The following is a 19,236-nucleotide window of genomic DNA, read 5'->3' as shown; positions in this document are numbered from 1 at the left end:
TATGTTTCATCTGTACGAAAAGGTCTGAAATGTCGAAGTTCCCACCAAAGGTCAGTAGATGTCAGTAATGTTAAAGTGATAACTGATTGATTGAGTTATCAATTTATGATTTGTTAATAGTTAAAGTGTTTCACCACACATCTCAACAGTATTTGGACAAATCTTGCTAAAGAAGTAAATAAAAATAGTCCCACTGCTTTGGTTTCCACGACATGCAAAACACAGGAATAATGGGCATGCAAAAATAAGCTGCAATGCACAACACATTGCCTTTGTTAATCTGAAGTCTTCACTAGTTATGTGTGGACTCTCTAAACACAATTTATTTTTGAATAGTGCACAGAAAACAAAGAGAACCCCCGGTAGTCGACGGTGTTAGGGACCACAGCCGCCTGCAAATGATAAAATCCGTGCTGTGTGAAATCAGGCCGTTATGAAGCCCTGATCTCCCAAAAAACTTGTTTCAGCAAAGATGAAATGGTGTAAGAAAGCAAGACAGACTACAATGCTGACTCAGTTACACCTGTTTTCTCAAGAGGGAAGGGTAAAAAGCAGCTTGTGAAGGAACACCCAAAAGATTTGACCAAAGTCATGCGGCTTGGAGGCAGTTCTGCCACATTTTAGGGAAAGATATGTAAACTACTGAATTTGAAGAAAGTAAAATAAAATCTCCATTAATTCTCTCTCATTCTCCCGGCATTTACACACAGGACATAATTTTGGTATTTTTTCAGATAAGAGGAAAATTGTAGTCAATTTTATTGTGAAATTATTGAAAAGAAGGCTATGTATCTTTTTATACAGTGTATAAAAACATCTGGTTTTCAGCATATATGCAAAAATATCCACCTGGATGTCTCGACTCCCAGTGGGACCCATTTTTGCATAATTTTCATTTGAAGACATTCTGTTTGTTGTGACTTTAATTTGAATGCTTTTGCTCAAAGCTAGCATAACGCCATGCAAAGAGCATAATCGGGGATGCGATGGAGTAGGAATGGGGGAACGGGGAGTGAGGACAGTGTATTTTTCCACTGAAGGAAAAATTTGGTCTGATTAAAAAGAAATAAATAAAAAAGTGAAACAGATAATCACAGCCCAAAAAATATTAGAATATTCATAACCCAAGAGATGAACCAAAAAAAAAAAAAAAAATGGAAATAATTTTGAAAATGCCATTGAAGAGGGCAGCAGTAAGAGGTCAGAGCTGAATGGGAAGGAGGAAGTACCTGGCCCTCCACTTAACCTCCGATCCTTCACATTAGCAACTGAAAGAACGGGGCAAGGAAGACAGAGGGTAAGATTAACAATTCATCTCCCTCTGCATTAAAACATTTTCATCATATGTATACTATCAATATTTCTTCCTGTTACTTTCACTAATCTTAGTACAAGTTGAGGATACTCACTGTAGCCCATTCCCTGCAGGAAATACTTGAAGGCTTCAGTCAGCTTCCCTGGCTGGAAGAAAGTTCATCGGTTTTTAATTCAGTCACACTGTAAATGCCGTCATCATTGTTTGTCCGGATGTTTATTTTTGTTTGGAAGGAAGTCTTGTAAGTGTTTGTGATGTTACCTGTGTGAGCTGTGGCAGTCCACCAGAGTCAGCCATCTGCCACGAGAAGAAATCAAACATTAGCGCTAAGATTTAAACATTTCGGCCCCAGTTGTTGTTTGCATCAGATTAGCAACAGCAGCATGCATCGGTTTACCCCACTTGTGAATTTTAAAAGGAGCACCCAAAGGCAGTATTGTTTTTTATCCTTTTTGCAGTTAAAATGTGCCCTTATGCAGATGACAAAGTACTTTATTCATTTGGCTCGACTTAAAGCCGAACGGTTGATAAGCTACATTCTGCCTTAAGATTGGTTCTTTATGTTAATTAAACCAAATTAAGTAAAATAAAGACAAAAAGTTACCTTTAGGAAGGTGGTGTTGGTTGGATCCAGCTTGGAGTTGCACTCAACCTTGAAGACAAAATAAAACATTGCATTGTTTGATCATACATCAGTCTTACTTAGTTTTAGCATTTTTACAGCAGAGTAGTGGTCATTAACGCAGCTCCAGTACAGGAGATATTTTTGTGAATATTTAGAATTTATAACTCAGTCAGATTGACTGAGTTTTATGTTCTTGCATTTTATTTTTCATTTTCATTATATACAACTCTATGATCCATAAACCTTGCTCAGAATTAGCGGTGAAACACACTTTCAAGTGGACTGCGTGTCTGTAACCTAGATGGTGCAGTGTGCTGCAGAGATGAGTCAGTCTGGCTGGCAGAGACTCGGCTGAAGTGTTCACACACATAAATTAGGCAGATGTGCACTAATTCACGTAATGCAATGCTGCCTAGACACGAAGTGAACATCATGCACATGGCAGCTCTTTTCACTCTGCTGCATTTAATCTTGGATGCTAATGGATCAAATGATGTGGGTTACTGCCAAAGACAACAAAATGCAGGTCAGGCCACAGGACAGAAATAGAAAACGTGTGAAAATCTCAGACATAGAAAAATTCATCCATATTTCACTGTAAGGAGATCACTTCAGCAGCTCCTGCCTCGTAAAATGAGAAAACATTCAATGTTAAACTCGACCGTCATCTGTTAGAGCCAACAAAGCAACTTCTGTTTACATCCCTCCTCTTCCTCACACTCCGCATCTTCACCTTCATCTTCGTTCTAGTTTCCTTTCTGTAGGATGTTTCATAACAACATCCCTCCCTGCTGCCTCCATCGGAGAGAGGAGAACCTGGGCACGCTGCAGATTAACTGGTGCAGAAGGACATGCATATCTGGGTCACTTCAAACTAGGGAACCCCGGAGACACCTGTCCCTTTGAGAATGCAGACACCCACACACGCCCGCACACACACGCCCACAAGCATATCTGCACACCTATAGGATCGCAGATATGCATCATCCTCATAAAGACACACAGATGGACAGCATGCCTGCAGGGGCAGCGGGGTTGTGGAGTAAAAGGACCAGGTTTCTGCTGGCTGACCTGTTTCTGTTGACCAGAATGAGAACAAACAGTTGCTGACTGAATTAACGAGCCAAGAACAAAACACTGAACAGAGAACAAAACACTGAACGGAGAACAAAACACTGAACGGAGCAGGAGGGAGCAGGGAGGGAAGGGAAGGGTGGTCTGCTGCCTGGAGCTTGAATTAGATTATTGTTTATTTACTCTGACTCATGTTGACAGGCTCTGCTAAATAAGGAAGGCTGCTGACAGAAGAACTCAATTTTTACAAAACACTGATCTCCTGTATTAGACGTTTGAAACGTTTAGTTCGGGGATGTCCAAAGTGTGGCCTGCAGGCCATTCTTGGCCCTCAGAAGGATTCTGTGGGGTCAGCAACAAAATGGTGTCATTTTGACCATGACTGAGGAGATTAATTCAATTGGACACTTTATGCAAATCTTCAGGAAATTCTTTTTATTTATTTCATTTTTCTAAAGAAGAAAATGAAATATGGAGTGCAATACAAGCTTTTGATATATGATGATATGTGTTATAACATTTACAAACTTTTGGGTAACCATTCAGAAAAACCGGCAGCAGTTTAGCCGACATCCACATCTTGTCGGCACTGAACTAAAGGGCTGTTTCACAGTTTTTTGATGAATCTGGGATGCATTTAATTGCCTTCAGTCTAAAGACTAAAATAGGCCCACTTACTTTCTAATTTAGTCTAAAGTGCCACACTGAACACAGTTTGGGACTGAAATTTTTTATGAAAGCTTTCTTAATGCACAACATATGGACAAGTCAAATCTGCACGGATTAAATTGTTTCGAAAACTGTTTGTTTCTTTGTGAAAAGAAAAGAATAGATCTTCATTTTTCGTCAAATATTTTAGTAAATTTTTGTCTAGTCACATTTTCTTTTGCCCCAGATTGTATAAAGTCTCATCTTGTTATTACTAACTGGCTGTGTTGTTATACCTAAACATGAATTATGTTGTAGGACTCACCACTCCCTCTTCAGCAGGAGCGTTGTCTCCTACAACCAGCATCACTGGACATCTGCAGAAAACCCGTAAGCATTTAGGATATTCTTTCAAATTCTCTTGGTTTAACTGAACACTTTACTCTCAAAGACTTTGCAATTTTTTTTGAATAAAGAAACAAAACTCCTCTTTTTCTATGTACATGGAAAGTCATGTTATAATCACTATGAATCAATAAAAACAAATATAACTATGAATTTTTACCACGTAAAACCAACTGAGGTACTTTGTTATCAGGTTTGGTCAAAATCATAAAGAATGTATGAAACTGTACAGTGAAAATAAGTTCCTAAAAACTCACTTCAAGGTCTTGGCATTAATCGTTGTTCCACCACGGTTCATCTCCAGGTCCCTCCGACTGAAACAAACAAACAAAAGAGGAAAACCGTGCAAGTTTGAGCCTCTCTGTCAAGTAAAGGTTTTGCCTTTCAGACTGGAACAAGATTGTTGGTTTGCTCATGCACCTGTTGTACAAGTTCCAGAAAAGCTGGAGGTTTTGGTGGTTGATGGAGTTTGTTATCTGTTGTCGGTAACTCTGAACCAGTTCTGTGTTGTTCACCATTTCGTCCTGCGCACACACAAAGCACGAATGACTTGGGGAAATTCAAATGTGGATCAAAAAGATTTATTTACTGTATTCTGTTTGGTTTTGTAACTCAAGATTTTAATTTCCTGATTCTAAAAAAAAAGAGAGAAATATTAACGTGGTGAAAAAAAAAAAAAAGTCTGATCTTACCTGGCTGAAAAGATGTGGCAGCACAGTGTCTGGGATGGTGCTGGTCAGACCTGACAGCTAAAGATGCAACAACGACACACGTTTCTATTACTGGTAGCTGCTTAATACAAAAATCCCACCTGACTTTAGGAAGACTTGAATTAGAAATATGATTGAAAAGAGGCACCTTTGACGCAGCCCAGTCAATCCATCCTTTGCCGTTCGGGTCGATGTTGAGCAGAACCAAGCCCTCCACCATGTCAGGGAACAACAGCTGAGTAAAGACGAATAAAGCACAACAACTACTTTAATGGAAAGAAAGCAACTTATTAACTCATTTAAGTGCAGCTCCTTACATTTACATCATTTTAGGTATACATGTGAAATAACAGCCTATGTGGTTTTAGCTCTGGTATTTTTCAGGAAAATCTGTGACTAAATTTATACCACATTGATGTACTGTAACTGTTTACGGTTCTCCATTTATTTTGATAAATTGTTCCAAAATACCTGCAGTGGTTGTTGTAGCTACAAAAATTTAGGTCAAGTCAACCAAATAGAAAAGAAAAATCTACATTTTTGGGGACATTTTTACATGCAGCAATTGGTTGAAATGTGCCTAAAGTTGAGACATTATTAAACATTAACTGGAAGCTGTTGCAGTGGAAAGCGCTAAACACTTAAATATTGATAAAGAAGTTGATAATTCACAAAGAGGTGCAGGATATAGAATAAAAGTTTAACTCACAGCAAATTTGGCCAGAATATAAGCTCCAGCTCCGACTCCGATCCCAACGATGCTCTTGAATCTGATAATAATAATAATAATAATAATAATAATAATAATAATAATAATAATAATAATAATAATAATAATAATATCAGCAAAAAATTACATGGAATCTACCCCCAGAGTATTTGTTTAAAAAACAGCTGTACACATAGGAAGCAAATATAAATCTTAGCTGAATCAATTTTAAAAATAAAACCTTATTGGATGTAATCATTACTTTATGGCTACATTTGTTTAATACTTTATAAATGTTGTTGTAAAATGAAGCACAAAGCTGACAACTGAAGCTCCAACTGGTTTTTCACAATCATTTGCAGTTATTTCCAACAATGTTTGGTTTCTCAGACACTGAATGGGATATAAACACATACATAAATGTACAAGCAAATTCAGTTTTAATGCAAATGACACCGACCCAAAATGCTGCACAACAGTGGGCAGCATCCCAGCCAGCTGGTCCATGGTGGGATACTGGTACCTGTTGAGGAAAAGGACAGAGTTTGTCTTTTTAATTCAAATTACTGACCAGACAGGTAATCAGTCACTCACTAAAACCATATAAGAAACTAGTGTTTATATCCATCTATCACTCCTATCTTTCATTTAGTCATTTTAAACTGAATGCATTGCTAATATACTAATAAATATCAGCAGAGTTACATATATAGACAAATTATGTCCTTCAACAGATAATCAAACATTTTAAAATGCTAAATAATAATATTAATAAATAATTTATCAATGGCTTTACTCTTTTGGCAGACTTAAACAATTTTTGCATTTTTGCCCTCCTTTGTTCTCTAATTACATATAGTATGTATTGTCTGTAGCTATTTATTTAACAATGTTACATATTATGTATTTGCTGGTATAAAAATTTAGGACTCTGTAATCTTTACCTTTTTCTTGATTATATATAAACCCTTATTCCAGTATTAGTTACACTGATAGAGTAATGTAAAAAAATAATAATAATTAGCAGAAAAGGAGATATGCTTAAAATTATAGTTTAGTAATAATATTTATATTAAAAACAAGTAAAGAATTGGTGTCTTTGGAAACTTAATCATGCTGAGCTTAATTACAGGCATAAACACTTGATAATTAAAGTGTTTAATGATGAACATGTCTCAGTCCAACAATGACATTTGTCTTTTTAAAACATGAAGTGCTTCATACCCTTGTGGGAACTGCGAAGCTCCAACGTGTTGCCCTGGGGCGTCAACATGACAAATCACAAAGTGCTTGGTGATCTCCTGCATGTCCTCGTTATTGAAGAAGGGATTGAAGCACATTTTGTCTGGAGGAGGAAAAGGGAGGAGGAAAAAAGCACAGTGATGGAGGGATAGGAGCAGAGAAATGTAATCTTATTGAATATGCATCACACTATGACTAGCCCTGACTATTGCTAACGTGGCTAATTATTAACAGTTCTAAAATTATTATTTAGGTTTATAAGAAGTACAAAGTATTAGTCTAAAATAAAAAAAATGTAAACCTTTTCTTTAATTTCAAAATATATCTCACAAGTTTCTAAAGATCAACTTTCTCTATGTTGAGCTGATATGGTAACTTTAACTAGAGCTTCTTATAATGCTTTCAAATATCTCTAATAATTCTCTATATTTTAGTGTGACTGGAATATTTAATTGAAATATACCTTAGTAGTAAAACCATCACTTTAATTGCATAAATTTACAACATTCAAACAAATTTTTATGTTACACTTGGTGACAATGTAGTCATAGCTAACTAAAGCTAAACTTTAATTTGTCATATTTTCCCTAATCAAGCAATTTTGGGGGGATTGAAATGTGTCAAAATATTCAGCTTTAACTCAATGTTTGTGAGATTGGTTTTTATTTTGCATAATAGCTTCTTGAATGAATAACTTTCAAAAACAATCTGTGAAAGCCATAAAAATGCAGTTACTGCTAGCCTGAGCCAAAACTAAATGGCACCTAGTAATACAATTAAATAACTTGTGTTTAGAAAGTGTTTAGAAACTATTTCAAGCCCAAACTAAATATTAGTGCATTTAGTTCTGTTTTAGTTACAGCTTTGAAAATACAAACAGTAAAACCACCCTGAACTAAAGCTAAATACTGTCACATTTTTCTCATTCCAGTGTCAACACAATGTCTAATATTGATTAAAACTGTTGGTTTTGTCACTGAATTAAAGTTTTAATCTAAACTGAACATGAGAAATATGTAAAACAAGAAACTGCCAGAAGTGATTCTTGTTTTCAACTGTGGTAATAAATACAAATAAAAATCAAATCAATAAATATTTGCGAGAACTTTTTAACTTTCCAAACTTTCCGACTGCCGTACTTGGTGTTTCCTGGTTGTTGACACTAATTTTGGTGCCTGCCAGGCTGCAACTATCTTAAAATTTAAAAATATTTTTAGTTTCTGATATCCAGAGAATCCAGCTTGTTGTGGCAATGACTCACAAAGGATTAGTTTTAAACTTAGAGCCCTATTTCCTGAAGCGCAGTGGAAAAAACTCGGAACATTAAACTCTGGAATAGCTTAATCTATAGTGTCAGCGCTTCCTCTGTCCTCCTCCCACCGGTTCTGCGGTCGTCCTACTTTCAGCCCATGTGTGTCCGAATCGGTGAAACCGCGCAGCAACAATGTTTCCTCCTCAGGGCTCTGACAGAGCGGCTTTAATTAAATGAACCAATTAACATGACAACTGGGTTAGAAAAGAAAAGTAGGGGAAGGCAGGAAAAGAGGTGGATGTTCAGCCTTTACAACAGCAGCGGCTTTGCATTGCAGGCTTATGAGAATGTGGTCATTACATTAAGTGAGCATCATTGAGGTGAGAACTTCCCCATCAGGAACACGCTGACTCATCGATGCACGCTTGGTGTCTGCACTCCCACCGACTCCATGACCTACTTTCTCTTTTTGGACTTCCTTTACCTCGCCCTATGCAAAAGCTCGAATTCTCCTCCTGCGCCTTCTCTGCAGTCAGACTTAACACTTTAGCTCCATCATATGCAACAATTCCTGCTGCGTGACCTCTTTTCTACTTCTTAAACTGACCCTCTGTATGCTCACTTCTAATCCGTTTCTCTTTATTTCATTTTCCATGTAGCCCCCCGCATCCCACACACACACATATGCACACACACTCCTTTCTCATGTTCTCCCCTCTTCAGTGTTCCTCATCAGTCTTTTGGCAGATTTCCCCGCCATCTGCTTATTAAGCCTTATTGTACGGAAGAATGAATTTCCACCCAATTTCAACCATATTTCTCTGCTTTTTGAGCATTTTCCTCTGTCCTGTGGTTAAATGACAAGCTGCAGATACTAAGAGTCATGTGGCTCTGCTGCAGGAAAATACATAATTATTTCTTTGTTTTAGTTCTTAATTTTTAGTTTATAGGGTTGATTATTAGAATTTTTTTCTCCCAACTTGTGAATTTAGGCAGAAACAGGCAACAAAGCAGCAGGTCAGATAACAAAAACAACCTGATATCTGCAGTCATACCAGCATTGGATGGTGCACCCAGCCCCCCACCACAATCCTTATCCCACCTTCACTCATCGAGGCAGCGCCGCATTGCTGCTGGTTGGCCCCACCCACTTCTCTCTGCAGGATAGGGATGTTTTTCTGACCTACATTTCATCCATGCCTCTTTCATCACCTCTTTACTATTATCGTCTTTGCATTTTTACATAACCGTCCCTCTGAGACAGTTTCTGTCTCTGTATCGTTTATCTAGTGTCTGATTTAAAGAAAGGCCAATCAGGTAGTGTTGCATTGTGGCATGTAAGGCGTTCGTTCAGTGACCTTCAACTTTGACATAAATATGGTGACAGATCAACACAGAGATTGAGGCGATCTTTGTGCAGCGAGCAAGTTTTAGCTTTTTGAAGTTGTACTTCTGTCCTAATTCAGGATAAATTAACATTTCTTTTACTAGATGAACTCAATAATTGGGTTTGTCTTCATTTGCATAATTGACTTTTTCCATTTTTCAGACTTATTCCTTTATTTGTGTGATTATCCTGATTATCTGCCATTCCAAAGCCATTCTAAGCTGCATAAGTTAAACCAGGCTGTCCTCATTGGGTTTAAAGTTGGATTTTAATGTTTCTCAGAGGTTAAATAATTAGCTACTTATTCTCCATTACACTGGCTTGAAATAGGTATAGTAACAAATGAACACCTTTGTCTGTCTTTAATGATTGTATTTTATTTTTAAAAAAAGGCAGAACTGACTATGTTTACAACTAACTGAAACTTAAGTACCTAATGACACGTCTGAAATGTATTTTACATGTGTATTTTTGCATCCTTATTCATCTCAAATAAAGCATTGTTTATGATATTCTCTTCATTCTAGACATCTATTTTTTGTATTAATATAGAAAAAATGTGTGTGCTTTTGTCACGAATCTACCATTTGCACATTTTAATGATATGTTTTAGACACAACTGTCTTGAATCGTGTCATCTTGAGATGTGATGAAAAAGTTGAACAAATATAATATTGTTGCTATCAGTATTTTGAGTTTGGCTTCACTGAATGAGAATCAGTAATAAAACCTATCCCAAAATATTGAAAATACTCACTTCATTAGTTTTGTTTTCTACTTGACATATTTACATCAGGATTTTAAACTGGTTTCAATAAAATTACCTGCATGATAACCGCAGTTAAAAAGTCCAGTTATTTATTGGCTATTGAACAAAATCACCAGTACAGCAGACAAAACAAAGACTGAACTTCCTGTAAACATTCTCTATAGCCTCAAGCTTTTATACCTCACTCTAAGCTTTGAATAACATACTTTGAAGCTGACTAAAGGAGTTTACAGCATCTTCTTTAGTGGCAAAAGTATTCTGATAACAATCTGAATGCTGGGCTTGTGTTTTTTGTAGTTAGTCTATAACATAACCATAATGAATTTGTACACAATAGTCACCTTACAAAAATCTCACATTGTGGTCAGTTCCTTTTTTCTTGCTTTAAAGTTTCTTCTCGTTTCATCTTGCTCAAAGATGAAATTCTGATTTATATATAAATAGTTTATTTTTTTGTACAAATTTAAAAATGTCTTCCTTTATTTTTGTAGATATGACTTTAGCCTTATGGTGTGTTGCATATTAAACAGAAAATCAGGATGACAAAGAGGGCCAATTATCGCCTCTAAGAGCTGCAGAACTCCTGGCAACACGTTTTGAATACTCACGGTTCAATCCCACATCATGGTAGGTGAGGATCGCAGGCCTGTTCCCCTTGGGAGCGCCTCGGATCACCACATGCAGCATCCCGTAAGGAGTCTCGACATCATGTTCCTGTGACACATGCAGAGACACAAACTCACCTGGTGGCTCAACGAACACATGAATCCATCTGGACTAGGCTACATTAACCCGACCTTCACTAAACCTCCTTCTGTGCTGCTAAAAACCATTAAAGTGTTTATTATTGGAACAAAATTGTTCCAAATAATTAAGAAAAGAAAAGGACTGAAAGATAAACACATATATGATGAAAAAGTGTTAATAAAATTTCAGTTTTATCTTCAATGGACTGTAAGTTACATTGCTCAAGTCATTCCTTTAGCCACAGTTTTCTTTCATATCTGATTTTTTTCTAGTTTTCATAGTTTCATAGTTTTTTGCCATGGGACATTTCATGCAGACCATGCATGATTTAATATCCATGAAGGCTTTGGACTCACCTTGACAACGAGTGGCTTAAAGAGATTTCCAATTATCTGTTCTGGGTATGCCCTAAGTTCATGTTTCTATATAACTCTGATAAATAATATCTACCAACGAGTAGTTATTTAGCATATTAACGCTAAGTTACTTGGCGTTGCTATGGTCCGATCAGAATCTGTTACAAGAATTTGAGCCATAGGAATTAATCGGAGAAAAAAGTAGGATAAAAACCTAAATAAGTAGAAATGAGACACGATACAACAGTTTTAGAAAAATAATATGCAATTATGAAATTTGAACCTTTTTATTCTGGAAAAATAAGAGAATAAATAAACTGACATGAAGTACTATTTCCAGTGAATATATGCTAAATGGATGAATTGGCAACACTTGGCTGTGAAACGGACAAAAACGGAAAAATAAAGGGACAACTGGACCCGGAGTTAACCAGAAGAGAAATAAAAGCAAAGCTTTCACATATATGCACGTTGTGAATTCACCTGTGGTGATATAAATGATTGATAGTTGGCAGAATGGTTGGAAAAAGTCATTTGTATACTGTCAATTTTAATTGTGAGAAAGAAATCTGAAACCTACTGATCCAAGATGGGCCACAAGAGAAAGAAATCCGTTGCTGATTCATACATGTAGGCAGAAGTTTTGAATTCAAGATTAAAAAACGGAAGATTTCCAAGATTATCTTTATTTAACATTTATCTAATGCCATCAGGTGTTGTAATGCTTTATCGCAGTTTGGATATATTTAACGAATGGAAGACAAAAATGAGCATTTTTTTTTTGTATCTGCGTCTTGGTTATTAACTCCTTGCAAGTATTTCATCATGTCTAAAATATTACATCACTCGAATGAAAAATCACAAGCAGATACTGTCACCAGACATGAAAAGCAATTTAGAGCGTGAGTCATAGCCTTTCACCAAGCCTCTATGTTCAAATAGAGATCTGTGAAACCAAAACAGAGCGCTGCAGAAAGAGGCAGAAGTTGCATCATCAGCTGAGCCGTGAATAAAAACATCTCATGTTATGACCCACATTTTGTCTTCTGGTCACAGCCAGGCAAACTCAAAATGGAGGTATGAAGCAAATGTAACTGCACACACACACACACCCACAGAGCAGTGATTACTGTAACTGGATTCATGCTTTAAGCTGCACTGAAACCTCTCTGATGATGCTACTGCAGCCTCTCCCCTCTGTAGCAAACATATTTCAGGGAAATATGCTCTGACATCACATCACTATTGTCCTCATCCATGCATGTTTTTTTTTTTTTTTTTTGCCCAGTATAAAAGTCTGCTGCTGTCAATCTCCCAGTGTGGAGAAACACAAACATTCATGGCACGGCTATTCAAATCTATCCCTGCATAACATGAAATAATAATAAACACACAGACAGCAGTTAAGTGCCAGAATTTTCTGTAATCCTCTCTATAGGCAGAGAGTCATGCAGGATAGTAATGAATTAATCCAGACCGCTTATTTCGCTGTTAGTTCAGCTTTAAAATGTTATCCACAGTCAGCGTTCTAATTTAAGGCAGTTACTGCATGAGGAGGTGTGTTTCCAGTCTGCTTCAATGTGTGCATCAACTCAGATGAACACAGAAAAGATCAAAATTACCTACAAACATTAGGTTTTTGCAATAACAACATGTTGGCATGATTCCTCTGTAGAAAGAGCCGAAGGAAAAAGGAGGCGAGCAGTAAACATTTTCTCACCTTTAACTAGATTTTTAAAAATTCTAATATTCCTCCTCAGATTGGCTTCTGAGATTGAGCTTCAGGATGTCAACATCCAACTGCGTTTGTGCGCCAATATGTGTCAGTGGGACAAACTCAGAGGATGGCGCATCATTTGGTACTGATGCTGCAGGACAAAGCAGACCCCCACACCAGCACACATAATGCACGTTTTTACATCAAGCAGAAGCAACAACAGCTAAAAAAAAACAAAACCTCCCATTGGTGTTATTTTGTTTGCACTCGTCACTCACCCCGTCCCAACACTCAGGCATGGCTGCAACGTGTTAACTGACGGCTGCAGGAAGGCAGACGAGCGGCCAGACCTCTCCTGTTTTACGGGACTAGGTCCTGGTGATGCACTCGCTGGAGGATGGAGGGCTGGATGGTGAGTGCCGCAACGTCTTTGTCTGCTCTGCTCTGCAGCCAACAACGCGCTCTTATTCTGGGAGCAGCCGCCCCTCCTCTCTCTTTCCTCCCTCACACATCCCTTACCCTGCCTCACGTACTCCACGCGGCGGAGGCAGGAGAGTATGTGTAGCATGTTGGTGATAGGCTCAGAGATCTGTCCCCCCCCACATTATCTTATTGGCTCGACTATCATGTCAGTCATCAGAGGCTCTCTCATCAGCATCGCTGCGCCTGAGTTGATGCAATGTTTGCCTGTTTTCCTCTATGACCTTGTTTTGCTCATGGCTTCTGACAAATAAATTAGTCCAATAGTTACACAGTTAATTACCGATATGGATTATGTCAGCAATGCAAATGCAGACATATGATGCATGTTTTTTAAACCCCTTTGTTAAGAGCAGCATGACTAACTATTGTTTATTTCAGAATGAAATCGGTCATTATTCTGCACATTGTTTCGCTCACATTGGATCCAATAGGTTTACACACACACAATTTTTTTTTATTAAACAAATGAGACCAGGATTCTGCTAAATCATTTCTAAAGATTTTCTCTGAACAACAAATATATTTGGGGAAACCATATGTAAAATTTAATTTAATAACATTTTTGCAGAAGCATGGACACTTTCGTGTATTTTGATGCTAGGATTCGGTGGATCTAATGCAATAGGATACTGAAAAACGTAAAACATGGCCGCTCTAGTGGAGTTCAAAATGCAAATTTACCTGGCTACCCGTCTCTAGCACTAGACTACCATTCAAAGAGATAAGTCAATGCTTTAAGCACGGCAAAGCGGCTAGTTTCTTTTCCATCTCATCAGCAGCCCAACAAAACCAGAAGCTAAACCCCAACGAAATGGCATCAGCATCACCTCCACTAATTGAACCAGCAACTAGTGAAAATACTTTCAGAACATAATTAACAGCTATTTATGTAGGAAGTCAATGGGCACAGCAGCGCAAATCAACAGAAAAGACACAATGGGATATCTACATTCATCTGGTGGTTTCATGGATATCCATCCATCCATTTTCTGTTCAGCCTTTGTCCCTAATGGGGTCGGGAGGGGTGCTGGTGCGAGAGGCGGGGTACACCCTCGACAGGTCGCCAGTCTGTCGCAGGGCAACACAGACAAACAACCATGCACACAGGGAGAATTTAGAGAGACCAATTAACCTGACAGTCATGTTTTTGGACTGTGGGAGGAAGCCGGAGAAAACCCACGCATGCACAGGGAGAACATGCAGAAAGATCCCGGCTGGGAATCGAACCCAGGACCTTCTTGCTGCAAGGCAACAGTGCTACCAACTGCGCCACTGTGCAGGTTTCATGGATATAAACAATAAATAAATGGGCATCTTCAACCTGCAAAACTCTGGCTCAAGAATGAAATCTGCAATGTTTTTATTCAGTACACAACCCTGTAAATTTTTTACACATCTGTAGTGACAACGATGTGACCTTGACTCTCCCATCTCGTCATATGGGAGCTGCAACAAGCTCGACCCAGCGATGAAGCAGAGTCAGGCTCACCACGCTGTATGATGCTCACAGACAACAAACCCACATTTCTCTCCAGTTAAAGCAACATGCGCCACGGTGGAGAACCAGCAGCCTACGTGCACATCAAGGTGGCAGCAATGGTGTGCCGACTGCAGAGCCTCCCTCGCTCTGACATTCATCAACAAGCCCTTTGTCCTACCTCTACGACTTCCACTCGGCCTTTTCCCCCCTCGATCTTTCACATTTTTTCACTCCATCATCTCTCTTTTTTCTGGCAGAGAGATCATTCAGGATCTTTCCCCTGCTGTCATTGACTTTGTCCCCCTTTTTCACCCACACACAAGAGATTAACTCTCTCCCTGCTGACTCTGCAGCTCCCCGTCAGCTTCAAACATATAAACATCCACACTCAGCATAACTGATTCACTGACGTTCACATCATATTGCTTGATAGTTCTTGGATTATTATTATTATTATCATTATTATTATTATTTTGCCTTACTCTAAATGTTATTCTATAATAATTATAATGCATAAAAACATTTCATTTGGTGCCTCAATCCTCTGCAATCTATTCTTTTTGTTGTCTTGACTTCATGAACTGGGTTTTGACATTTTCAGTGTTTAAAAACTGAAAATGTAAAAACAAATGACATTATACTGTAACTGTGTAGGTTAAAAGATTAGAGCAAAAGGGAATAAAACAACGTCTGAAAAGTCGTCTTCAGCTAAAGACTCTTCACTGCACACAAACTGATTTCAGAGTGAACAATTTAGCAAGTCACAGTTTAAAAATAATCACACATCACACTGAACCTTCCTGCCTCATTATTACAGTACCTGAGATCTGAGACGAGGTGGGGTGTGATGACAGAGGAGAGAGAGAAGAGTTTGTTGAGAAACTTTCTGTCACACCTGACTGCCACTTATCACGTTCTGATCAGCAAAACCAATCAGGAATGATCCATGTGATTCTGAAATGGTTTATTAAAGTTTGGAAACTGCAAGACATTCACATTTGGCCTCAAGCAACTTGGAGTCAAGGAGTTTGGACGGCTGAGAACAGTCCAGTCCTTCGCATCTGATGTCTCAGATTCAGGAGAGCCTGAGAGTGCTGGAGGCTCCTGAAGCACCGACTTCAGCTGCAATCTACACCTTCTAAATCATATCCACACTGTTGAATTGGATGTGCTTCGCAGTCTGCTTTGGGTTACCCTTTTTGGGTTTTTTCCTCTCCATTATTTCTTCTTTGCTAACAAGTTGTTAGTTCAAAACTTGAAGTCGTCTGAAAAGCGTAGTGCTGCACCAAGCTTTTCTACTACTGTAGTGGTAAGCTACTGACTGCTGATTACAATTCCACAAAACTCCACTTCAGAGGCTTAATATGACATGAAAACATATTTCAGGGTGACAACTGCTTTACAGGTAGCGCAAGAAACCCATTTATGTAGGTCAGGACTCCGGGACACAGCCATCTTGGGTTTGATTTGCAGCCTTCAAACTTTGTTTCAAATATTCCTCCTCTCTTATCGCTTCCTATTTCCTGTCTTATCATTACAAATAAATTTCATTAGTGCCACAAAAATACATAAAAAAAGAAGTTTTTACAAAAACTTCTTAAAAGCAAACATTGTTTTTGTGCATGAGAGCAACAAAGTCTTGACTTCCCCATCCAGATGTACCACACACTTTCAGGACAGCAGCTTTTATCTCAGGCCTTGGAATAAAATATTAATTCCTACATTGAGACAGTTTACCCAAGCAAGCATGTCAAAGGGATGACCCAAAAAACACCATGAACAGCCACAGCGTGAGAAAACAGAAACAACAGTAATAATTAAAGAATAGAAGAGTGAGAGGGTTCGTACCTTCCAGTCACCTGGTGGCATCAGTTGTTCAGGGCATTCCTGGTCAGGGAGGCAAGCACATAAAAAACATAAAAACTATTATGTCAAAATAAGAAAACATGAATGAACTTTACTGTCCTGCATACAAGGAACAGAACATCCATTGTTGTAGAGACAACAGAAGCGCTCTGTCGGTCCAAACAGAGCATGCTAAGGTGGCATATTTACCATCAGCTGCAGCATTAGTAGCATAAAAAAACTCACAAACTTTAACATAAAAGGTATTTCATGCCTTTGAGCTTGCAACGCCTCTAAACGTAATCACCCTATTTGGGTGTTTCAGCCTTTTTTTTTTTTGGTTTGTTAAAAATAAAACCAGTGTCAATGTAGTTTGACATTTTGTGAAGAATCTACAGAGCATACTTGTATGTCAAAGGTAAAATTCATTTTTGCAATATAATATAAATTAATTTAAAATATATTGGGGAAATGAATGATTGCATCCATATTCCGTTCCTTTAAAGATACTTTTCTTATTGAACAGACATCCAGCTGAAAGTTTTGTCACAGTTAGTAAAATGAAGATTACCAGAGAGCAGTCAATGTAAGTCTTTGCTTTTTCCGTTATCTCAAAGTGTTTTACCAACAATCAATCGAAAACACAATAATTCGGAGAGTGCAGTGGAAGACGAGGATATCATAACAAAACAAACACTAGAATCTGAAGGTGTTCAATTTCAAGTTTTTTGTTTTGTTTGCGCAAACTTAAGTGCACTAATAAAGTTCATTTTGATTCGCCTGATCAAGCGTGGGATGTTTCTAAGGAAGAACGGAGAGAAGCTCCTATATCAAGATTTTCAAAGATGATTGAGATGTATTCAGCCACAGGTGGACCAGCGTATGGGTCTAAAGGGATGTGAATATTTATATGGTAATTTTTTTTTTGTAGATTCTTGTCCCAAAACCCAAATTATATTGATCATAGTTTCATTTTTTTAAAGCAATCAGATGCTGAAGCATACAAGTAGGGCAAATACTTAGGGATATTTCACTAATACTACAGGAAATTAATAAATAGGCCTGAAAAGTAAACATCAAAATGAATTCAAGAGTATGTAAGTAACTCAAAAAAAATTTTCTCTTCACTTTTTAAGCATTTGAACAACTATTCAATCATACATATCAATTCTGTATATTTAATATAATATAATGGCAATTGTCAAATTTATGTCACATATTTCCTAATGTTCAAGTTGACATCTTATTTTTTCTCTTTATTTATTTATTTATTTATTTAGATCTGTGGATTTTGAGGGATACTCAAAGAGTATTGTAAGATTGTTTTCCAAATAAAAACATCACATAAATGTTTAACTTAAAGGATGTGTGGGAAATTGAGAAGAGCTTCAAATTAAATAATGGTGAGAGATGGTGTTTGAATACAAGATGCTGTGCAGCAGCCAGATCCCTTCTCACGGCAAACCACCTCGAAAATGATCTGAATCAACAAACAGTTAGTATCTTGCAAAAGTATTCATACCTGACAAACGTTTTCACATTTGGTATAATTAAACCATAAATCACTTGTGCACTTTATTTGGACTTATGTGATAAACCAACACAAGTTACCACATAGCTGTGAAGGAAGATGACACATGGGATGCAGAAGCTGCAATTTTTTATATATACACTCTGTGATTTGTTTATAGGACACGAGTGAACAAAAAGCATCATAAATACCAGGAAAATAGGATATAAATCAAAAACCATGCGTCTGTCCACCTTTCAGTTATACGCTATGCTTTGTGTTGATCTATCATATAAAATCCCAATAAAATATTTTGAGTTTAGCAATGTGACATATGAAAAGCTTGAAGGAGTAGGAGTACTTTTGCAAGTTCAATCCAAACCAAGATCAAGACATGACACATTTTCTTGATTGGACAATAGTCATTCATTTGTTGGTTTTGAAGTTGTAGATGCAAGTTTTAAGTAAATTATATGTTACCTTTCAGGTGATTTGAACTTTAAGAGGAATCTGGTCGTTGATGTATTGACATAAAACACAAATACTACATGCTTAAGAACAACAGCTATTAGCATATATCTTTTTTTTAATTATTATTTTTTACAAACTTTCTGCACACCAAAACAGGTTCACTCATCAGAAACATGGTTAAAAAGCCTAGAGCAGAGCAGGAACATCTGTAAATCTTAACAAGACAAAAACAACCAAATTAAGGGCATGGATGTGTGGTTAGACAGTTTGTCTGAACAGATGGTTCGCCTCCTTGATGCACACTCTGAATTTGTGGGGTTAATTGGGGATGCTTCAGAAAGAAAACACACACACACACACACACACACAAAACACAAATATAAAACCATGACTTAAGTAAAAGAGGTGAATAATGGAAACAAGATGTGAAATTTTAGTTGAGTAGCTGTGATGACTTGAAAGAAAATGACAGGAGTGCCACAGAGAATTAT

The 19,236-nt window shown here is 37.6% G+C and overlaps 1 protein-coding gene across 6 annotated transcripts in view; it reads right to left on the bottom strand.

The window, feature by feature from the left end:
• ndrg4 (NDRG family member 4) overlaps window positions 1-19,236 on the bottom strand; it is a 63,144-nt gene that overhangs the window by 4,684 nt on the left and 39,224 nt on the right. For 3 of the 6 annotated variants that reach the window (XM_023353040.1, XM_014473945.2, XM_023353050.1), the window contains 14 exons: window positions 16,768-16,806; window positions 10,745-10,850; window positions 6,711-6,831; window positions 5,947-6,009; window positions 5,487-5,547; window positions 4,926-5,012; window positions 4,760-4,816; window positions 4,488-4,591; window positions 4,325-4,381; window positions 3,988-4,039; window positions 1,920-1,967; window positions 1,577-1,612; window positions 1,410-1,461; window positions 1,230-1,268 (listed from right to left, as the gene is read on the bottom strand). In XM_023353040.1, the coding sequence (XP_023208808.1) occupies window positions 1,230-1,268; window positions 1,410-1,461; window positions 1,577-1,612; window positions 1,920-1,967; window positions 3,988-4,039; window positions 4,325-4,381; window positions 4,488-4,591; window positions 4,760-4,816; window positions 4,926-5,012; window positions 5,487-5,547; window positions 5,947-6,009; window positions 6,711-6,831; window positions 10,745-10,850; window positions 16,768-16,806 (922 nt within the window). Of the gene's footprint in view, window positions 1-1,229; window positions 1,269-1,409; window positions 1,462-1,576; window positions 1,613-1,919; window positions 1,968-3,987; window positions 4,040-4,324; window positions 4,382-4,487; window positions 4,592-4,759; window positions 4,817-4,925; window positions 5,013-5,486; window positions 5,548-5,946; window positions 6,010-6,710; window positions 6,832-10,744; window positions 10,851-13,234; window positions 13,446-16,767; window positions 16,807-19,236 lie in introns of those variants that run through there. The other 3 variants (XM_005796254.3, XM_014473951.2, XM_005796256.3) reach the window with 3 other exon arrangements.

This window comes from Xiphophorus maculatus, chromosome 2 (genome assembly GCF_002775205.1).
Source record: "Xiphophorus maculatus strain JP 163 A chromosome 2, X_maculatus-5.0-male, whole genome shotgun sequence".
NCBI classification, from domain to species: domain Eukaryota; kingdom Metazoa; phylum Chordata; class Actinopteri; order Cyprinodontiformes; family Poeciliidae; genus Xiphophorus; species Xiphophorus maculatus.
The sequence above is the reverse complement of the archived record's forward strand: the minus strand, read 5'-3'. Positions and strand labels throughout refer to the sequence as shown.